The sequence below is a fragment of the Tympanuchus pallidicinctus genome, unplaced genomic scaffold, assembly GCF_026119805.1.
Source record: "Tympanuchus pallidicinctus isolate F22 unplaced genomic scaffold, pur_lepc_1.0 scaffold6, whole genome shotgun sequence".
In the NCBI taxonomy this organism is placed as follows: Eukaryota; Metazoa; Chordata; class Aves; order Galliformes; family Phasianidae; genus Tympanuchus; species Tympanuchus pallidicinctus.
Window position 1 is genome coordinate 1,305,899 of NW_026294780.1, and position 22,064 is coordinate 1,327,962.

The 22,064-nt window shown below is 39.7% G+C and overlaps 1 protein-coding gene across 5 annotated transcripts in view; it reads left to right on the forward strand.

Moving 5' to 3' along the window:
* The window catches only part of ARHGAP6 (Rho GTPase activating protein 6), a 298,937-nt gene extending 281,794 nt beyond the window's left edge, over nt 1–17,143 (forward strand). For 4 of the 5 annotated variants that reach the window (XM_052664671.1, XM_052664672.1, XM_052664675.1 and 1 more), the window contains exons 9-13: nt 1,273–1,452; nt 5,511–5,608; nt 11,560–11,822; nt 13,253–13,333; nt 14,158–17,143. In XM_052664671.1, the coding sequence (XP_052520631.1) occupies nt 1,273–1,452; nt 5,511–5,608; nt 11,560–11,822; nt 13,253–13,333; nt 14,158–14,864 (1,329 nt within the window). In that variant the 3' untranslated portion in view covers nt 14,865–17,143. The remainder of the gene's footprint in view (nt 1–1,272; nt 1,453–5,510; nt 5,609–11,559; nt 11,823–13,252; nt 13,334–14,157) is intronic. The other variant, XM_052664673.1, reaches the window with a different exon arrangement.
* The last annotated feature ends 4,921 nt before the right edge of the window (nt 17,144–22,064 follow it).

Genomic DNA, 22,064 nt, shown 5'->3' on the forward strand with positions numbered 1-22,064 from the left:
GTCCCAACAATAAATGGAAATTCTGTTTTTCACTGCCAGCTCTGTGCTACCTGTTGAGCTCTGTATAAAAAAAAATAAAATAAAAGAATTAAAAATTAAGAACAAAAACAAGAAAACCCAACAAGAGTAGTCAGTGTACAGTTGTAAATTCAATTGGAACATTCAGTGTATGTCATCTACCAAAAAAACCCACACCTAACTGTTTTTAAAGGATTCATTTGGTACCACTCATTTCATGAAGGGCTGTTTTTCTTCCTCTTTCTGTGCCCATTCTGTGCTCATTCTGTCCTTTTTTTTATTCATTAGTTCAAATGTAATTGAAGCAAATGAAAAAATAATGCATATGATATCTGTTTTCTTAAAAAAAAAGCCTGCAAGAAAAACTGGTTCAACTGACAAACTTCACTTGCATTCTTATACAGTCTGGCATCATCTTCTGCATTCCCAGAATAGCAATCAAGTAGAGACAGAAAGGAAGCACATAATGCTTGCTTTTTCTCTCTTAAAAGAATAGGATGGGGAAAAAGTAGTCTACTCACAAGCTTGACAATGAATATCTGGATTTAATAACCTGTATGACATATATTTCAGATTGTTTCTGTATTGGTGTCTATCCTTCCACTTCTTCCAAAGTCAAGTTACTACTGCTTTGTTAAGCATAGATACGGAGATGCAAAAGAAAGTAAAAAATAAAAAGAAACTAAAAATTGGTTTAAAAAGTAAATATTTAGCATGTTCTAGGAAACAAGAAAAAAATAGAAAAACACTAATAAAAACATTGAGCGTAATCCTCAAGTATCCAAACCACTTAACTGTTTGAACTTGCAAAATTATGCTTTTCTTCACTGTGTCTACTTCATATCATGAGTGCTAGTGGAAGAAGTAACTGCCTGTGGTATGTGGTCTGAAGAGGTGGTGATATGGTAAGGAATTGAGGTAGGAAGAGACTTCCCTGAGTTCAGATGAAGTATGCCATTGTCAAGCTGACAGGAAATTAAGGGCAGACAGCACTTTCTCCCTCTTGTCCTCCAGTTCATTCGCAAATCCGTCTAGAAAATCCACAGAGCTTCTAGCAGGGATGTCCAAAAAAAGTCTTTCAGCATTTCTGAAAATGGTTAAATGTTTGACTGGCACTCTTATATTTTGATGAATAAACTATCTGCTAAATGTCTTGTGTGCGTGGATTTGTGAGAATGCATGTATCTCTCTCTGATCTATATCATATATCATTAGATCCTGGAGCCCCTACTTCATTTATTTTCTGTTTTCCAGGTTACTGGGAACAAAATGACATCACTTAACCTGGCTACTATCTTTGGCCCTAACCTGTTGCACAAGCAGAAATCTACAGACAAAGAATTCACAGTTCAGAGTTCAGCTCGAGCTGAAGAGAGTACTGCTATCATAGCTGTTGTACAAAAGATGATTGAAAACTATGAAGCCCTTTTTATGGTATGTGGATGTTTCTCTATGTTACTTACAGGCATTTTTAAGTTAAATGAGGTAATTCCAGGTTGGTATTAGAAACCACAAAGATGAAATAAACTGTGGAAACTGCATTACATTAAGCTCGACTTGAATTAATAAACAAAGTAGCCTTTCTGTCAAGGCTAATGCTTTGCAGCAGTAATACTGAAAATTTGTAAGTACATCTTGCTAGGAATGGTTTCTATGTAGATAAGAATATCTTCCTTAGAAGATTTCTTTGTCTGTGGGAATGATTGATGGAGATGGTTATTTAATTGAACACTAAACCAGGCGGTATCATTTCTCACTAGTTCTAAAGATGAGACTGAAAATGGCCTTTCACCTCTCAGGGTTAGAAATTAATTAATTTTACTGAAGGGAAAAGAGATCCTTGGTTAAAGGAACAACTTTCCCTGTCAAAGACTTCTTTCTTGTTGGTCATATGGGAAGAAAAGACAAAGTTTTCTTACTTGTCATTTGGCTAAGAGGAGTGAAGCATGAATGTGTGTTACTCCTGAGTACTTTTCTATTCTCTTGCTGAAGCAAGGATGTTCCTCATGGAAAGGACAATGACCTTTGATAGGGCATGTTTTGAACAAATAATTCCTATATATTATTGCCTGCTGAAGATGCAATTTAGTTAAAATACATTGATAAAGCCTAGCAGTTACCTGATCACTTCATTCTCTGACCTTGTCTTTTTCAGTCTATGAAATCATAGGTAAGTTTTGCATGATTTGTGCCCGAGGCAGAGAGCTCTACTCTAGGGTAGCAGAAGCCAGTTGGTGGGCATCATCCCATCTTCATTGTAGTAGAAATAAATGTCCTGACAAAAAAAAAAAAAAAAAAGGAAATCTTAAAAAAGTGAAAATGGCTTGGTTTGTGGTGGCTTCCTCCCTGCCTTCCTCTCTTCCCTGCTCTCTTTCTCTCTTTCTTTTTTTAATGCTTTTCACAGTTTGAGGAAACTTTAGGTGCTGTTTTTCCTTCCAAAGCGTGAGAAGAAAGTCAGGGAACAGGTTCTGTTCTGGGCAGCAGAACTTGTGAGAAGTTCTGTTGCCCAGAGCATGGATGGCACTAACAAGTTTTAAATAATACTTGAATAAGAACACCTGCAATACTTGAAATATCTTACTGTTATTCTTCTTTAAGAACACTTCATGGCACAGCACATCTTACTTCAGACACATGTTCAGTGTGGAAATAGCAGGGTTTAGGATTAGGTTAACCTTACCTATGGTGTCTTTTCATTTTGACAGATTTATTCCTTTTCAGTGCTTGAATTTATAGCTGAAAGTTAACTGCAGTGTTGAAAAAGAGAGAAGCTTTCTTTGTTCTTTAGAGCAGACTCTCAGATAGTAGAGGGAGTTTAAAATCAGATTTTAGAATGAAAGGTTAGCTGCATGTGAGAGAGAATCAAACCTATCACAGATGCTCTCCTGAAAGCTGAAAGAATGTTGATGTAAAATTTACAGAAATTCCTAACAGATGAGCATCTGTGGGTGCTTTTACTCTGCCCATTCCCACTGCTCAACAAATAGTATGGCAAGATCTCTCTGTTTTTTCAGGAGTAATGTCTAGAATATGATATTTGTGATATTTGATTTGTAGGACTGTCAAATTGCTCACTGCTACTGTTTTACAAAGCTTATCCTAGGGTTTGCTTTCAACTTTTGCATGTTCTCCTAGGCAGCACAGAGGAACTTCATGTATTCTGAAGATAATTAACCCAGTGCATCCTTTGGTAATTGATGCATAGAAATGAAAATACTCATACATTATACTGTAGTATAATTCTGATCATTTGAAATCAGGCAGCAACAATTCATTTTGTAAATCTATCCGAGTGGAGCCAAACCAGGACTTCTGTTTATACTTAACATTTGTGCTATTTAAAAAAAGAAAAACATCTGGACATGAGGATCCAGCTACAGCAATAACATATAGTGTATTGATGCCAACTTGTTTTTGTGCTTTGCTTATCATTAACATTAGTAATATGCAAATGTGGATATAGCATAGAAGATATACTACCCTTACTTCATAGATGTTAATGACTTTAATATCCAATTCCTATCCATTTCAGTGAGTCTTAGAGATGCATTAGTACGTGTTGCTGGAATGTTCAAGGTGCTGCTTTTTAATAGTCTCTGAACAGTGCCCAGCAGTTGAATCCAAGGAAGCTGAACTCAACCACCCTTTCCCTCATTGGCTTTGGGTTGGCATGGAGGATGAAGAAGAGGGGTTATGCTTTTAGCAGCTCTGCCATGCAGTTATGTTGCCTAGTGCCTAAATCCATCCCTCCTGCAAAGAAGCAGTATGCAGAGTCTGAAATTTATTATTTTTATTGTTAGAGGCTGCTATGGTTTCACCACAGAGGAGGCACTTACACACTGCCTTTCTGTGACACTTCAGTATCCAGGGACAACAACTGTAAGGGTCCCTCCGCCCTTCTGTGCCTCAATAGCTGTGATGCCCTAATATCTCAAAATTATCTCCTGACAGCCCCAAGCCTTCTGATCAGTCCTGGCATCTCAACTGGCATCTCAAGGACTGCTGAACAGATGCAGTTATTTCAGTGGTGCCTTGGCTTCTGCATGTCCTTGCCTTACCCTTCTGTCCCTTAACTTCAAGTTCTCATCCACCTACTCAGCCGTAATTGCCAGCTAAGCAGTTACTTCAATAATGTCAGCTCTGTCATCTTCCTGAGATGTCCATATAGTAATTCTCTATAAATATAAATTTGTTTACACACATATCGTTTCTACACTTCCAAGTTAGTTAACCAAACCGATAGAAATTGCTTTCAGATGAATTCCTCTCAGTGGATTCTTACATGTTTAACAACTTGATTCTAAGGTGAATAGTAAGTTAAATGCAGAAAAGCCTGAAACCTGCTTCACTCAGATTTTGTCTGGATTGAGTTCTACTGTATAAAAAGGCTGTCTGAACTGAAAAATCACACAGCACCAGGTTTTCAAAAACGTATTACTAAAAAGATAAGATAATTTATTTAAAGACTAGTATATGATTGCCCATTGTTAAGAAATTTTTCCAGCTTAGAAGTCAAAAGTAATTTTTTAAAAGAAAGTCATAGTCACACAATTTTTTCATAAACAATTAGAGTCAATTTGAATTAAATGATGACTATCTTCATTTATTTTCAGATTATTTCCTTTATCAAAGTAATATGTCTTTTCTGTTACTTGACTTCTTAAATATGTTCCTTCCAAACTGAGGTATTCCCCTGAGGAATCTATTAGTAATTCTATTCCTATTTCCCAGTAAATGTCGGGGAGAATAAATGGCCCATGCAGTGTGACCTGAAGGTCAAAAGATGTAGGCTCTGACAAATTGCATCCACAAGCAGATTGCACAGTTGATGACCCCTTGCTGAGATTGTCTTGCCTGCAGCAATACCTGTCATGAATCAGGCCCTAAGCAGAATTTAAGTTCTTCTAGATCCTAGAATTTGGGCATCCAGATATCTGAAGATTTCATGTTTACCTCTACCACTGAAATGGAAGAATGGACAACGGAAGAACTTCAGATATAGAGCTCTTACCATGAAATTTCTGTGTGAGAGGGATATAAATAAATTAAATGCTATGGAATATGTGAAGAAACATTTTCCTTCCTGTGTAATTACATCTTGTGTTATTTCAAAAACAGGTGATACACAGTTGCTTGGATTTGAAATTTTTAAGTAACTCCAGATCTTTGATTGGAGATGTAAGATAAGGACCTTAAACTGGGGCTTTTGTGACTGCAGTACATGAATAATCCCACTGTTATAATACTCAACTGGATACCAATAGGATATTCAACAGTAATCAGCATTTGCCTTTGAGCAAAGTGGTCCTCAGTCCTACTTTCATCTGTTATATGAAATGTCTTTTAAGTGGGAGCATCTGAATATTTGTTTTATGTACTCTTTATAAGTGTAATTGTACTTGATCTTGCAGATTAAGCATTATACCAAAATGAATGTATGTATGTGGAAGGAATGTTTATCTCCAGTTAATTATTTTTTGTTTTCTTCATAGGTTTCCCCTGATCTACAGAACGAAGTGCTTATTAGCCTGTTAGAGACTGACCCAGATGTTGTGGACTATTTGTTGAGGAGGAAAGCTTCCCAGTCATCGTGAGTAATTAGTTCTTTCATCATCCTTGTTTCTGCTGGGAATTTCTATCTCCCCTTGGAAGTGTTCTAAAGGTTGTGGTTTTCCGCAGCTCTTCTGCACTGTCTACAGTGGAGTAGAGAAATCCTCCACATTAAACAGACTCTGCCAAAGAAATTATGACTCCTGTACAGTGTTTTCTAAAGACAAGTCTTGTTTTCCTGGTTCAAAGAAAAGATTGTGTTCTGCTGCAGAGAACAGAATGAGATGTACATAAAAGTATTCAGTGCACTATTATCTGGCAGGATGTATTCTAGTGATCGGCTGGTTCGTGTCTTGGGTTTATTGTAGTCTTCAGTAAGAGGAAGTGGAAACACCCCAGAGTGCCTTAATACAATCACGGCTAACTGTTTGACCAGTTTGTTGTTCTTTTTCTATTGTATACACTTGTGAACTAGGTAGGGCATTGTAAACACGTCAATTGTTGCAACAGCAGGCTTATGAAAATTCTTTGGATATTATTTAATCGAATACTTTGTGAAATATCTGAAGAGAAAAAGAATCACACCAGTCACTATTGCGGTTATTGTACATAACATATTCCAACTTTGTGTATGCTTTCTGTTTGCTTTCACTCATGTGCCTTAACGCTATGACTTTGTACAATTGGATTAACGGGACTCCTGGCTTTCTCATGGGATTACACAGTCATTGCCTTTATTGTAGTGAATCCCAATATGCCAGACTCTCAAAATTACAAAATTTGATCAGCTTGCTTTAAGTCATTTTTAAGAGGTTTCCTAGATGCTAGGGTCTCTGCAACAGATTAGACTTTGTCTTCCTGTGTGTGTGTGGGAAGTGCCTAGTGCATTTAAACTATAATTAAAATGGAAACTGTACAGTTAGCTGTTTTTGTTTTTCTCTCCCTCTGAACATTGTACTTTTGACAGTACTGTAATGGTGTGCATAGCTTCAAAGGAAGATGTATGAAAGAAAAAGTACAATTAATACATTGGGGGAAAAGGCTACTTCAATTACAAAAATTGAAAAAAAAAACAACATGTGGAATATATCATGTGTTGTAAAGGATGTTACTAGTTCATTAGTTTAGCCACATGAACACATAACACGAGCAAATTGTCACATATCATCTGATCTGTGATAATTGTCTGTGTTTCTGTAGTGTACTGCAGTTAAGAAATAATTTCATTTAATGTGATCTGACTGACAGCAACTAGCCATGTATGTATTTAGTTCACAGTAAATGCCAAGTAATTTGTTACTTTAGACGTCTTTTACAGTTGTTTCACATTTACCATAGGCCAAGACCGCAAATCACATGACATATAGTAATAATATGATACTCTGTAGAGACTTCTTTCTTCAAGTCCACAGTTTGAAATGATCATATTATTTGTATGTATTTCACACAGTGAAAACCTTCATGGTGGAGTTCACAATCTATATAATAGACGTAAAATTGTATATCACATGTGCATTCACATACTAATTGAGCATAAGTTTATGTTACAAGTAACTGTGAGTGAAACATTTTATTGTTAGATCCTGTTTATTTTAAGTTGATTGACCTTTCCATGAGCATCCTTAATTTTCAGCCAACATGCACACCTACAGGAAAAAACAGATGTTTTGTGGACAGCTGGTCACCATAGACCAGCTTTGTAAGAAAAGGTTACTAATCCAAATAGGAACATTATGGCTACGCTACTACCAATGTATTGTATTTTTAGTAGTGGGCAGGTGAAGTATCACTGAGATGGGAAAAACAATTTCTCATTTGTCTTTTACTCTGATATCATATGAGTGATTTATTCTTAACATTAATGAAACATATTTTCACTGTCATTACAACTTCTTGGTTAAGATATTCCACGAAATTAGAGGGAATGTTGCTCAGTGTTATTGCTCAGAGTGTGATGCTCTTAAGAGATTGATTTTCTTCAGGACATAATACTGACTTTGAGGTAATGCATTTGTTGGTTATCTATTCTGTAAGAAGTGTGAGGCAGCAGAAAACAAGGAGATACTTGCCTTGATTTCATTGCAATGACTATCCAACATATGTCCATACAGCTCTTGGAATTTTATTGACATGACATTCCAAATTTGGATCCATGGAACAGAAAGCTTTAGATATTCTTGAGGGAATCTTCATCAGAAAAGCTAGTTGGCTGTGTAATTTAGTGTGTGAAATCAACTTCAAGATTTTAATGTCATATTACTTGCTCTGAAGGTCCTGTTACTGCAATTGCTCTCTCATCTTTGCTTTTGAGGCCATTGCAAATGCTTTCTTCACTCTAATCTGACAGAAAACACAATTTCTTTTCCTCCTCCAAGGAGGACAAATCAGATGTTCCTCATCTTTCAGTTCTCTTAAGAGTTGAGCATCATGAATGGTGTGTCAGGGACTTTATGGAACATGGTTGTGGTAAAGCACTAATTACCAGTGGCAGCAATTATGAAGGCTGCTTTTGTGGATGACTTAACTTCTTTTGTATGTTGGCTTGACAATGACAATGGAATTGCAGTTTCCAGCTGTAAGATGAAGAATCTTTAAGACAAAAATAAAATGTTTCTTATGAGTATTTATCACTTATCGAGGTTAGCAAATAGAGCAAATGTGGCTTGGAGTAATTTTAGAGTGTATTTTAAATGCATAGAATTTTCAAGTGTTTTGGATGGTGATGATAGGTTTTAATCCACCTTAACCTGTGGCATCCAAGATGAGGCCATACAATAGGCCATACAGTATGTTCATGTACAGAGCTGCAAAGGCTTCCTGAATCACTGAGTCCTCCATCCTGTTACAGTAGCAACCGGTCCTGTAAGAAGCTGTTTTGTTGGTGGTACCTCAGATGTGTATGGAAATTGCTTTTTCATGCTACCAGGTCATTGCACTTCGTATGGTTTGCCTCTTCATATAATTGGTTTTCCTCTCAGAAGCATTCAGGTATTGCAGAAAAGGATTTCTGCCAAAACTGAAATGAGATTTCCTGTTTTGATGACCTAGGCACCATTGGAAATGTAGGAACGTCCTCCATGGAAGTAATTACTGTTACTAAAATTTTTGCAAGTCACTCATACTGCTAGACTCTGATGGATAACTTAAACACAGAAGGATGCCAGTTAAAAAGGAAAACTCGACAGTATTTTTGAACAAATATGTTATAGGTTCTTTCTGCAGCTTTCACACCTTTCAGTCAGATGGGGATACTTAACCACTTCTTAAATCTTTTCCTTAATGTAGTTAAAAACCTGCAGAAAATATTTTACTTGCTTTCCCATTTCTGACATTTAGTAATACATAATCTACTATTCAAAGACTGCATATAGGTGAGTGTGTACCCCATGCAGGATTTACTTTGCTTCTGTATTTTTCTCCCCAGTGTGTGGGTAGACAGTCTCACAACCATTCAAGTGAAGATGAATTCTGAATTTTAGTAAATATCTGATTGCTAATGAACTCAAACTGTAAACCAAAACTTTTGTTTTAAGGAATATATGGGAGTTCGTTCTTTATTTGGAAAGATGTGAGCCAAAGTTTTTTTGTTCTTAAATAGCATCTTAAAATTATGTAAGTAAAGCAAATGTATGAGATCAATTTACAGCTTCAAAGTATTCAATCCATTTTTAAGGTTTCTTACAGTAATAATCTTAGTCTACAGGCATTTTCTTTTGTTTTTAAAACTTTCTTTTTTCCTAAACAAATTTGAATATGATATTAGATGTAAATAATTGTGTGAGTTTACTAGCAGAAACTGTAAATGAGGTTAGAAGCTTGAAGTTTTTAAAGGCTTGACAGTTTCCATTTAAGTACATTTTTATCAGGAGCTCTGTCTTGAGACAAGATAGACTATAAGAGGTCATTGAAGGTAAGACATTAAATTGGTGTTTCACAAAGCTCAAGTTTTTGTTCCCTCATCCTTTGTTTGCATTTCCCTTTGCCCTCATTCCTTGTGTTACCTTGCCATTGCTACGCAGGGCTAGACCTCCTTCTTTGCCCTGTGCAACGCAGTTAGGTTTTGGTCCTGCAAAGATGTACATGTGACAAACCTTCCTGCTGTCAGTGTTAGTGTTAAGTATGTCTTTATGTTAACAGGATGAGGTTTAGATGACGCTCAGTCTAGAAAGCTGAAGAGAAAGACGTTCAATCACAGGAAATCTACAGATAGCTACACTGCTCCCCTTTTCTCTCAGGTCTTTCTGACTCTTCAAAGGCTCTCAAAACATTACTTAAATGGATCTCATTTTGACTCACATTCACTGCACAGCTTTGGGTTTTTTTTAGAATTTAGAGGAGAGAGAGGGAGTAATAAGGAACAAATTAAAAAAAAAAAAAAAAAAAAGAGGAAGGAGTTTATTTTGTGATAGCATTTTAGAAACTTAAAGTATGTAAATAAAGTACATAACAATTCTTCAGTAGCTGTAGATTTAATCACCCTGTCTTCATCTTCAGCTAGGAAGCTACACATCTGAGAACATGATTTACAATTTCTTTTTAATGATTCTCCAACATTACTGTGCCAGCCATTCTGGGAAGCCTGGAGCAGTACTATTTAGCCAAATGGCAGCTCCCATTTTGTAAGTTGGCCCTGATTAAGCCTCAGAGTCAGCTTGGTGTTGGTTTCTTTGCTGGGGGGTAACTAGGAGAAAGCATAATTAAATCCCAACACTTTATGTCTCCATTTACACTGAGAAAAAAAATTAAGTATTGCAAAACATACTAATCATAATGTTGAGTGTATATGTTCCATAGTTGAAGATATAGCACTCGTAAATCAATGAGGGGGAAAGAAACAGCTTGAAAGTGGTCTTAAGATTTGTCAGTATCAGTGTATCAAGCTTCAGTTTGCTGCGGTTGGCCTGTGTTACCACTGTGTGTTTTTTTATTTTCCTTCTTCAGTTTTACTTCATTTGTCTAGAAAGAGGGTTATTGTTCCATAATGAATAACGTGCTTTAGTTGCTCGCTCGGTTTAAGCCATCTTTGGATTTAGCTCTAAGAAAGGCTGATCATTCTCAGTATACATGGCAAGAAGGACCCTCTGTCATAACATGTACAATTACAGCAAATATTAATGTAAGGTCACTGATAAAAGGAGTTTGACTCAAGACAAGAGCAGACGAAAGATTAGCATCTAAGAAACACAGATCGAGGTTCGGAGAAATGAAAGATGAGTAACAAAAATGCAAGTGAGGGGCAACTGACAGGGATAAAGTATGGTTGCAGAGGACTTCTCCATATTATTTGGGATGTTCTGTGTGCTCACAGATTGTCTCCTGTCTGCTTAGTATAAACTGTAACAATATGAGAAATGTTTTCAACACACCTTAAAAATGAGAGGTTTCTCTCTGAGCTTGGGATGTAGTTTTTGTTGGGGGCTTTGCTTATTTTGAGTCAAAATTAAAGCCAGTTGTTTGCTGCCTCCATTGGAAATATGATAGAGATACAGCTAGTCCTCCATAGAATATTTACCTCTGGATGCCTCCAGAAGAGGGTCCTGCTTACAGTGCGAGAGATGAGCGAAGTATTGGCTTTCACTGACTGTATATTACTGTAAAACGGAACAAGTTATTTTAGCATACTGCTTATCATCAAACTAATCTTCCCTATCGTGCCCTCAGATTTATTGTTGCAACAAGCAGAATGGTCAAGGTAACATAAGGAATTGATTCGCTGTGTAATTTCCTGTGACAAACTGTACAGCATTTGGTTTTTATTGTTTTCGTTCTTGAAAGCAGCATCTTTTGATTTTTAGTGGCCCCTGCTGGCCGCTCCATGGCGTACGTTTTACTCGTGGAAAATTCATTTCTACTGCTTCCACAGTGTTTTCATTTCAGCAGCTGTGACCATACTGTTGCATTTTATTTTATTTGTGTGACGTCAAAGTGCACGCGTTGCTGTGAACATGAAGCATTTTTTATTAACCTCATTTACTTAACAACTTTTCCCAGAAGCCCTGAGATGCTGCGGTCAGAAGGTTCCTACTCCACGGGAGAAAGGCACTCTTCCACAGACTCCAACAAAGCTTCAAGCGGAGATGTCTCCCCATATGACAACAACTCCCCCGTACTGTCTGAGCGCTCGCTGATGGCAGCACAAGAAGAAGTTGCACACAGCCCAGATAAGCCGTACAGAGCACAGGAACAGTACGCACTGGGTGCTCATTTGCAGCCTAAAACAAAGGAGAATTCTTCTGCATCACAGGCTGGAAAAGGTATATCCTCCCCGTGTTCCTCATTCTAAGTGACTGACAGGGGTTTCTGATGTAGCTGAAAAGCGTCTGCTCTCTATTATCATCTGTCAGGACTTGAGTTTGTTGTAGTGTAAGAGCCCCACAGGTAATGACTGACCTTAGCTCAGCCAGCTGTCAGGGGTGGTTTTAGTGTGGCATTTGTCAAAACTTGGAGCTATTGTATAGGAAAAGGAACTCTTTACGTCCAGCTTTTCAACTTTTTTCTGAGCATTTCTAGTTATTTCTAGTTCTGTTTGCCAGGACTGTAATACCTGCAGTGCTATGCCCCAGCTTTTGGAAAAGTCTAAGATGTCAAGCTGTAAATTTTGTGCAATTGAAAAGAATGACTTCAACTGCTTTGCACTGGAGAACACAGCTGAGCTGCACAGCTTTATGTCTTTTACCAATAACACACCCAGCAGTACCAGCACGGGGATCCATTGTTTCCATACCTGTCTAGGGATTGCACACCTGAATTATTTCTTCTGTAAAGAACTCTTATTAAAGCTGATAGCTCACCAGCTCTGCCAGATACTTTTCATTTAAAAATGTCAAAAAATGTTAACAGTTACTTTCATGAAATATACGAATAGTGAGCCAAACTTAAAGGAATTTCAGTGTTTAGAGGTGCAGAGAGCTGTTTGGTAGTATTATTTTATTTCAGAAGTAGTGGTTAGGCAGTTAATTCCATATGGAATTAATGGCATTTAGACTACTGTCCCAGTGGTAAGCTTTGTAAATGCCATTGGGCATTTTTCTTCTGTGTTCAGCATCTAAATCTCTGAACTGGTTTCAAAACGTGGATAGATTCCTGCTAAGTTGTGAACAAGAAATGACACAAAGTTTCATCATATTAACCATTCTTTGGACTTTAACATGTATCACAATGATAGCAAACTGTAAAGAATTACAAAATTTCTTTCTGCCAGTTGGAATTAGAAAATGGTACAGAAAGATTAGAATTCAGAATGAGGCCTGGTATATGCCTTTTGTTAAATCTATTTTGTGACAGCACTTCCTTGCAGGAGCTTTGCCATTCTTTCCCTTTGGGAAGCACACGAACTAACTAACTTCTTTTGGCCTAATCATCCTGTTCTTATCCAAAGCCTCCATTCTTCAATAAAGCAGAGGACAAACAAAAGTTCATTCTATCAGCAAATTTAGGTGTTCCACTCATACAGAGTTCACTAAATTCATTCTCAGGATCTGAGCTTGAAACAGTGAGTAGGTGCATACACTTGGTCTGTTGGTGCTAGTGCACAGTGAGCCCAATGCTAGCAGACGTTGATAACTCTGATATATACAACTTTGCATAAAGGTTTATGCAAATTTAATTTACTGCTCCATTTACATATTTCTAAATAATGATTTAATGAATTCATCCTTTTCTTCTTACTCTTCTTGCTATTTAGATGTCTCAGAAGATCATTTTGATATCTGGGGAACCTGGCATTCAACGCTGAAAAGTGGCTGCAAAGACACAGGCATTGCAGGTCAGAACTTTCTCAGAACTTTTAAGCCCAAAGCTAACAAAGGCAGAAGCACTTTCTGGGTTTTGAGAAATCACAGTGAAATTAGTAGGACAGCTCATGTTGCCAAGAGTTAAATGTGTATGTAAACCACTGGCTTTTAAAAGTTTGCTGTTCAATCAAATGAAGAAAAGCACAAGGGTTTTACAAATGTGGCAGCATTTTGAATTATTAGAAGACAATTTTAAAAATCATTTTCAAGTTACTTCAAAAACAATTTTGAATAGTTCTGAAACTCACTGTGGAAGGTGAACACAGTGGGCACTTTTAAGTGTCTGCAGAAGTGGCATGAGCACAGCCCGTGAAGCTGCAGCTCTGGACTCTGGTCCTGCTGGTGGCCCGCATGGTCTTGACAAGTCACTGCCCTGTTGTGCCTATGGTATTCCTCCCATCTGCACCTGCTCCACAGAGGAGCCATCCAAGGAAACTGCACAGCCTCTGGGCAGCCTGAGCCACTGCTCCATCACCTCCATCACCTACCCAGCACAGAAGTATTTCCTGGTGTTCAGAAGGAACCTCTGTGTTCTAGTTTTTGCCCATTGCCTCCCTTCCTGGCACTGGTCAGAGCCTGGCTCCATCCTCAGTCTGATAGCCTGAAAAATAAATGCAAGGCTCTTGCTCCGTGTCCGCAGGTTCAGGCAGTGGTGGGGCTGTTAAGCCTTTAATTGCATAGCCTGCAGATAAAAATCCCTCTCTCTCTTTGTGATATGATACAAGGAAAAAGCAGTGACTTGTAGAATGCCGTGTAAATGACTGCAGACTGACATCTTTCTTACTTTGTCCCCCAGGTTCGTACGGAAACATTTACGAAAGCAGCTTGCTGCGGCCTGGACAGTGCTCTCTTTCACAAGGGAACCTCTCCATATATTCTCCTCGGTGGCAGGGCAGCTCCTCCGAACTGGATCATGGCAGGCAAGTCATGCGCAGGAGTCAGACAACTGCCGCCATTCCCGAGTGCCAGCTCCAGCCTGCCATGTCTCGGGTGTGCAGTAACCCGCACATCGAAGCCGGAGGAAGGTGTTTGGACCAGTCACGCTCCAAGTCGGAGCGGCACTTGACTTTAAGCAGTGTGGAGGACCTCAGTGAGCATGACTCGCACGCGGGTTGCTCGCAGAGCACGGCTAAGCCCTCCTACAGCAAAGAGAGGCCACCCCCTCCGTACCCTGGGCAGCCCAAAGCAAGCTCTGCGTTGTCGCAGCGATCGAGCGTTTCTTCAACGTTGCACTCTTTGTGGAGACTTCAGCGCCATGACAAAAGTGCAGGGACCAGAGCAGCTGGAGGGCCTGTGGCCAAAGCCCCCGAGCAGGCCGTCTCCAAGCAGGAGCGCCCGGCCCCGCACAACCAAGCAGGTCACATCTATTCGACGGCGGCTCGCAGTCAGAACAGTAAAAATGTTTCAGAGCCAGACTGGCACGACTGGCAAAGAGAGAGGTGGCAAATTTGGGAGCTTTTATCAGCTGATAACCCTGATGCCCTCCCAGAGACCCTTGTATGATCGGACTCCACGGAACTGCCGCTCGCACCTATGCTCCCTCTCATAGGAAAACAATGATGATATTGGAAAACTGGGGGGTGCTTGTTCGTTTTCTACCGAATAAGTTACATATAATTTTTTAAAATCTCGTTCACTTTAATTTCCTAACAGCACTGGCAAGCAGTCTATTTACAAATACAGTATGTTCCTGTTTTTCAGCAAGCTTGTGAGAAAAGAAGAAGATGGAAATGTTAGTCCGATAACCCTGTATGCATACATATGCTGTTTATAAGATAAAACTGTTGCTTTGATGTGGCTAAAATGTATTTATATATCTGCAGTTTGATGATTGTATATTCTGTAATGGGTATTGTATAATAATCATATATTATGTTTTCATATACAGATGTCAATCGACCGTGACTGCTTTTATAAAAATCACTGCACTTACGTTACCGTCATACGCATTGGAGTTCTATAGGAAGTGCACAAGCTGGTTTCTGTGCTTGGGAAAAAAACCTAAAGGGGAACGTTGTCCTTCTTTTCACTGCCTATTGAAAAACACTAGAATAGAGTGGAACATGAAAAGCCATATATTTTATAAGGGTAGTAGTGACTGGGAGGAGGGAAATACCAAATATTTTTTTTCTTACAAATATATTTGCAAACAAAATTAAAATTTGATACAAGGTAAGTGTTAAAAATACTTTTTTTTAGATTCTTGGAGGAAGTGGTTTGGGGAATCAAATAAGAACAAGGCCGTGCCTAAACCAATGAAAGATGTAGCGCAAAGGTCTGCCCTACCTGTCTAGAGGAAAAACAATGTTATGTATACAGGATATAATATATATATTTATAAATGTATGACTTTATATATTGTTCTAAAACAATGAACTGGAATCAAAATTTTAGAAAACCAATCCCAATAAGCTGAGTTGTGTAACAGTAGAGAAAGAATATGGCTTTTCCTTTAAAATAACAAGGCTTCATTGTGAGGAAAGTTAGACAAAGCAGAAATAGAGATGGAGATATTTGCAAAAGGGGTCACACTAAATTTTGGAAGTGAATGTGAGAAGTTCACAGCTGTGTTTCTATAAATATTGTGCCAAAGCGTGGGTCATTAGTATTTTTTCGATAACTGTATGTTGCGTTGTCAAATGTCAATGTTTTCAAATTGCAAAAGCATTTCTGGCCAGCAGGTGGCAATGTACTTCAGTATTCTAGAGGAAATTCTATTATCACTTGATAAGGGAAAGTGTATCATATCAAAAGAATTTTATAAAACTTATTAGTCTTAATGACGTTGAAGACGTATTCAGTGATGTTGTCTTTAAGTTCTATCTTGTGCCATAACGATGGAATAAAAGGCTGAACAAAACAATGAGCATATTTTTGCTCTTTCCTTTTTTGTTTTGAAGTAAAGTTTGTGTAAAAATTGATGTGTTTTTATTGTATTCCAGAGTGTCTCTGCCAAAAACATCTAAAAGGCTAAGGGCACTTAAAGATCACTTTCATTAATGACTTAAATATATGAGATCCCAGGTTTTACCTATGTTCTAGGCTTAAACTCCATCCTACAGGGAGCCTACCCGTTGCCATATTCCCAAGTGAAGTGATAACGGCACCAATCCAGGTATAAAGGGGAGGATTTTGCCTCTGGCTGTCACTGTGCTGTCTGACTGGCTGACTCTTTTATAGGAATATGGAATAGTGTTCAGAATATATCTCAGCTCTGTCCCTTGATGCTAGAGTTGATAGGAAAAGAGTCTTGTGTGTAGCTTGTTGCAGCACCTCTATGACAATTTATTACCAAAAGAAAAAAAAAGGAAAAATAGAGTAAGTTTAAAAGATAAGTAGTGGAATACAAGCAAGGACAATAAAAGAGTTCTCACAAGCAATTGTCATCATTTGATCTTGCCTCAGTATTGTCCCAGGTTTGATGCATACTTGCTACAGAGAATTAATGCTCCCTAGCAGTTCTAAAAAACAGGCATTGTGCAAACCCTGCTGTAGAAGATGCACTTCATTTTAATTCCCTTTCTACATATAGCAGCATCTGCACATTTCTATCACTTTTAGCAAGTTGTCTAATGGCTACCTAGCTTCATAAAAAGATTCCTATTTGCCAGTGCCTCTATGTAGATGTGTACATAGGTATATATTAGCATCTATTTGGTATATATGCAAAAACGGGGAAAAAAAAGCAAACCACTGCCGAAGGACAATGCGTCTGCCCACATTTCAGTATACAATTGCATGGAAGAAATCATACAGAATAAATTCTGATGATTTAAAAATAACTCTGACTCAGAATGAATCATTTCTGTCTGCTATTTTCACTTGAACACTACAGAGTAAAATATCACAAGCAAGTTAAGGATGCAGTGGTTTTAATTTGTACCTGTTATGTAGATAGGTAAGATCTAACACTTCTCTGTTTCAACAGTAAGTTTATTCTGGTTGCCTTCATTTCAGTGGATTTGGGGAAGTTAACAGTTTGCTATGTGTGTGTAAGGAATAGGGCTGGGACAGAGCAAAAGCCCCTTCCTTCACTTTAGCTGGAAGTTGAAAAATTGTTAGACTTGGGCAAAATACTTTGACAAGAAAATAACATTTGAAAAGTCTATTGAATGATGTGGCAGATGTGCAGTGCTCTCCTTCACCTCCAAGTCCTCCTGCTCCCCAAAATACTAAAGATCAAAACAAAGGGGAAAAAAAAAAACAAAACAGCAGTTAACTGTTTGAAACATTCTGAGAAGAAAACCTTTATTGTAACTTTTAGCATCTGAAACATAGGAGGAATAGATAGATGTGGAAAACAGAACTAAGTAACTGAATTACGGGGGTGATTTGTAAGGCCCTCTCTCTATTAGATGGTCCAGAAACTACTGGAGTGTTTGAGTCTGAAGTGAAAGGATTCTTACTGCCACAGTGTAAGAAAGGGAAAGTGTAAAGTTTGTAATGAAGAGCCCCCACTACAAGAGTGCTGCTGGACCCAGTCCCTCTTGAAAGTTCATGCTCTGTGTACATGTCTGTATCAGTGTTGGTGTCTTCAGCTACAGAAAGATAACCAAGGTGGTAGGAAGGCAAAGCAATGAAAACTTGAGTAACCTGGAAGCTCAGGCTTTTATTTTGGGTGATACAACATCAGCAAGGGAAGCCTGCTGAGGACTTGGATACTTTTCATTCCAGGATGAAATCAGTGATGGGATTTATTTTGATGTCTGTCTTGAACTTCAAAAGAGGATTACATGGCTGTGAAGCGTTACTTCCAGTTTAGAGGGGTTGCTCCTCTCTTCCATTGTAGGAACGAGAAAATGAGAGCAATCAGTGCAGCTCTAGATACAAAGCAAATGTGGTGGGAATCCTCTGAGCCAAGGAAAAATGAAAAAATTAGAATAGTATTTTACTTCTGCTTCTATTCCTGAAAACAAGATGGGACCAAGACTGTGCTCTGCTGCTGGGGGAAAAGTTGTATCTTCCTCCCCAACCCTTCCCTCCCTCCCATCAGCTTCTGGAGTTGTGGCAGGAATCCCAGGGCTTGTTGCTGCAGCTGAAAATTGCTCTGTACAACATGGAGATAAAATTCAGGTAGCTCAGTGACTTTCACAAGTGGTGGGCACAGAAGGAAAGGTCAGAGATGATTGAGGAGGAAGGATGAAACTGACTGTCCCCTCTAGCAGCAGCCTTCTGTTAGCCTGTTTAAATAACTGATGAAAGCACAGAGCTTGTCACTTACATTTGTAGGCAACAGCCTGGCCAGGCACTTGAGAGTGTTACAAACCTACACAAACTCAACTACTGGCATGGATGCCTGAAAAATCTCAACTGCCCTGTTGTGTACATCAGGAGCACAGGATGTTAACGTATCCGTTTAATGTCACTTAAAACTTCTGTGCAATTTACCTGACGTGGAAAAATGGGCTAACATTTCTTGTTGCATCTTCTATTTTCCCACCCCAACCCCCCAGCGCACAGTGGTGGTGTTGTTTCACAAGAAGCAGGATGTAGCAGAAATACAAAGTGATGGCTTGAAACAGTGATTGCACACTTGGTGGGAAGGCAAAGACAACCCAGGGGAGCTCAGGTGCATGCAATGCACCTGAGTGACCAGAAGGGGTGGAGCCAGGATCCTCCCCTTCCCAGACCTCATAAGGGTTGACAGTGGAGGCAAAGTTTTCTTGCTGGAGATCCCTGCATACCTGAGGCCTCTTAAGGGTAAGCAATATTTTTGCTTTGTTTCTGTGTTTATGCCTATTGTATTTGGGTTTATTCTCACTTACTGTAGCATAGGACTTTGCTGCCTTGCTGTTTCTTGTGCTTTCCATCACGTTATAGCATTACATGGGATCAAAATCTTCAATTCTAGCCTTCCTAGAGATCACTATCTTATGTGGTGCTGGTAGTGTGGTGGAGGGTCAGGAACTTCTTTCTTCTCTCAGAAACATACAGGGCATGAGTGTCCCTGTACTCTCTCTGCCTCTTGTTCTTCTTTTCCTTTGAATTAATTCTCAAAACAAGAAAAGAGTGTCATCATTGTATGATGCTGTAGCCTCACAGATCCGCAAAGCAATGGTGATGTTGTATTAAAGGGAATCTTGACATCAGCATGCCCTTTTACGACACCATTGAGAACAGAAAATATTGTTGTGCTACAGTTGCTTTAGGGGAAGGTATTTGGGTGTCCAGATAGTACTGCAGGGACCTCAGAGCTATTCAGGGCTGGTAGAGTGCTTGGTTACAAGACGGGCATCTCTGAGAGTAGTGTTCATACGACTTTTCTGAAGTTTAAAGCAACCCTAGAGGTGATCAGGACAAGTTTCTCCTAGGCTCTCTTTCTATTCAGTGTAGAGAGAGAGAGGTATTTCTGTTTCATTATCTATACAGTTTCCTTGAACCTTTCTTTGCAGCATGTTTTGAAGGGCTTGTTGCCATTTCTTTCCACAGACCTGTTATTAATAGTTCAGCCAATGTAGAAATGAATAGGGTATTTATAAAAGCTAACAAGCTGGACACTTCAGCAACACAGGAGTGAAGATGTTAACTCATGCTGAATCCCAAGTGGCAGAGACAAAAGGAGAACAGCAGATAAAAATCTTCCTTGAAAAAGACAGGTTTTAATCCTCCCTCTATCTGTTGCTGAGTAATGTTCGAGCTGCTGGACTTCTGGTGTCACAGAGGTGAAAAGGGAGAAGTGTCTATAACTACTTCTGTCCACAGTTGCATTTGGGAGGAAGAAGAAGAGCATGTCAAAGCAGCTGAGCAGTGCTGCCAGCTGGATGGTTACTACACGCCATGAGTGAGGAGCTGAGCCCTGACCTCTGGACCATCTCCTAATTATTATTTTGAAATAAAACAATGTGTTTTTTTGTTTGTTTTTTTTTTTTTTAAACAATGCCTTTGTTAAACAAGGGAGGTGCCACAAATCACCCTTATCTTTTGATGGGAATCTTTATTTTCTATTTTCCCCCTAGTGCGTATCCAACACACAGGGGTTTCACACACATGCTGAGGAGAGAAAAGCACTGGTAGACATGCCTGTGGTCACTGGACTGGGGAGCACAGGCATGACCTTTTCTTGGTGTAAGAGATTATTCTGTTAACTTCTGTGTCTCAAAGCTTGCTGGGGACACAGATGGACTTGTTCAAGTCCCGAGCAACGATTGTGAAATCCTTTGTCTGAAGGACACAGATGAACAAGGCCAGGCAATTCCTGGGCAAAGATTGTGAGATCCTTTGTCTGGGGGACGCAGATGGGCAAGGCCAGGGGCAACGAGAGCGAGATGAGCTGCAGCTAAAAGGCTGAGAAGTGCTCCTTTGTGTGGACCTATCTCAGGATGATGGTCTCAGGGGGTACTCAATGACTCTTGCTCAAGGCCCATCCTTGTCACGTAGGCAGGAGAACAAGGAGGATAAAAGAGGAACTGAAAACCATGAGGATGGGTTTCTGACAATTCAGATTCCTCACAAAGAACGGAGGTTTCTGACAACAGATTCCTCATGAAGAAGAAGAGGGATTCCTGACGATTGAGGTGACTCCTGCATACTGTCGAACTCTCCTGAGCCTGCTGCCTGACCGCTGTTGCTGCTTCAAGGATTGGCTCCTCAACTTCTTCGCCTACCTGCCTGCTGCCCAACGCCGGCCACGCTGCTTCTCGCCCCCTCCCCTGCTGCATCTGCCTGGGACCTTCAAACGCCGTGCAACGGGACCGCTGCTGGATCCTGCTGGTGACTCTCCCCGCTTTACGCAACTCCTGCTTCTTTTCCATCTTTTCTATCGCCCTCATTCCCTTCCCCGTCTCCCTGATAAGGTTTGGCAATAAACTGGATGCAACAACATATGAACCGTTGTTTCTTAATCTCACGCCGGGTATACAGATATTAAAAGAACCTCATCTCCCTCCTATGAATTGGAGCAAGACAAGCTTCCTCAGACTTTCCTCGTTAGGGAGATGCTCCGGTCCCTTCAACATCTTTGTGGCTCTGTGCTGGACTCTCTCAAGCAGTTCCCTGTCCTTCTTGAACAGAGGGGCCCAGAACTGGACACAGTACTCCAGATGCGGTCTCACCAGGGCAGAGTAGAGAAGCAGGATAACCTCTTTTGACCTCCTAACCATGCCCCTTCTACTATGTCCCAGGGTGCCATTGGCCTTCTTGGCCACAAGGGCAGAGTGCTGGCTCATGGTCACCCTGCTGTCCACCTACAGGTCCCTTTCCCCTACGCGGCTCTCCAACAGGTCAGTCCCTAACCTATGCTGGTATGTGGGGTCGTTCTTGCCCAGATACAAGTCCCTATGCTTGCCCTTGTTATATTTCATTAAAGTTCTCCCCGTCCAACTCTCCGCCTGTCTAGGTCTCGCTGGGTGGCAGCACAGCCTTCAGGCATGTCAGCCACTCCTCCCAGTTCTGTGGCATCAGCAAGCCTGCTCACAGTGCGCTTTACGGCCTCATCCAAGACATTGATGAGTATGTTGAATAGTACGGGTCCCAGTACTGACCTTTGAGGGACTCCTCAAGATACAGACCTTCAACTTGACTCACTCTGTTCCACTGACCACAACTCTCTGGCTTGTTTCCTTCAGCTGGTTCAAGTCCACGTCACTACTCAGTTGTCAAGACCACGCTTCCTCAGTTTAGCATTTAGTATTTATCATGAGTATTGTAGTGCCTTATTAGCTCACTCTGTGTGTATATCTGTGATACAGGAGCACTTTGGTCTTA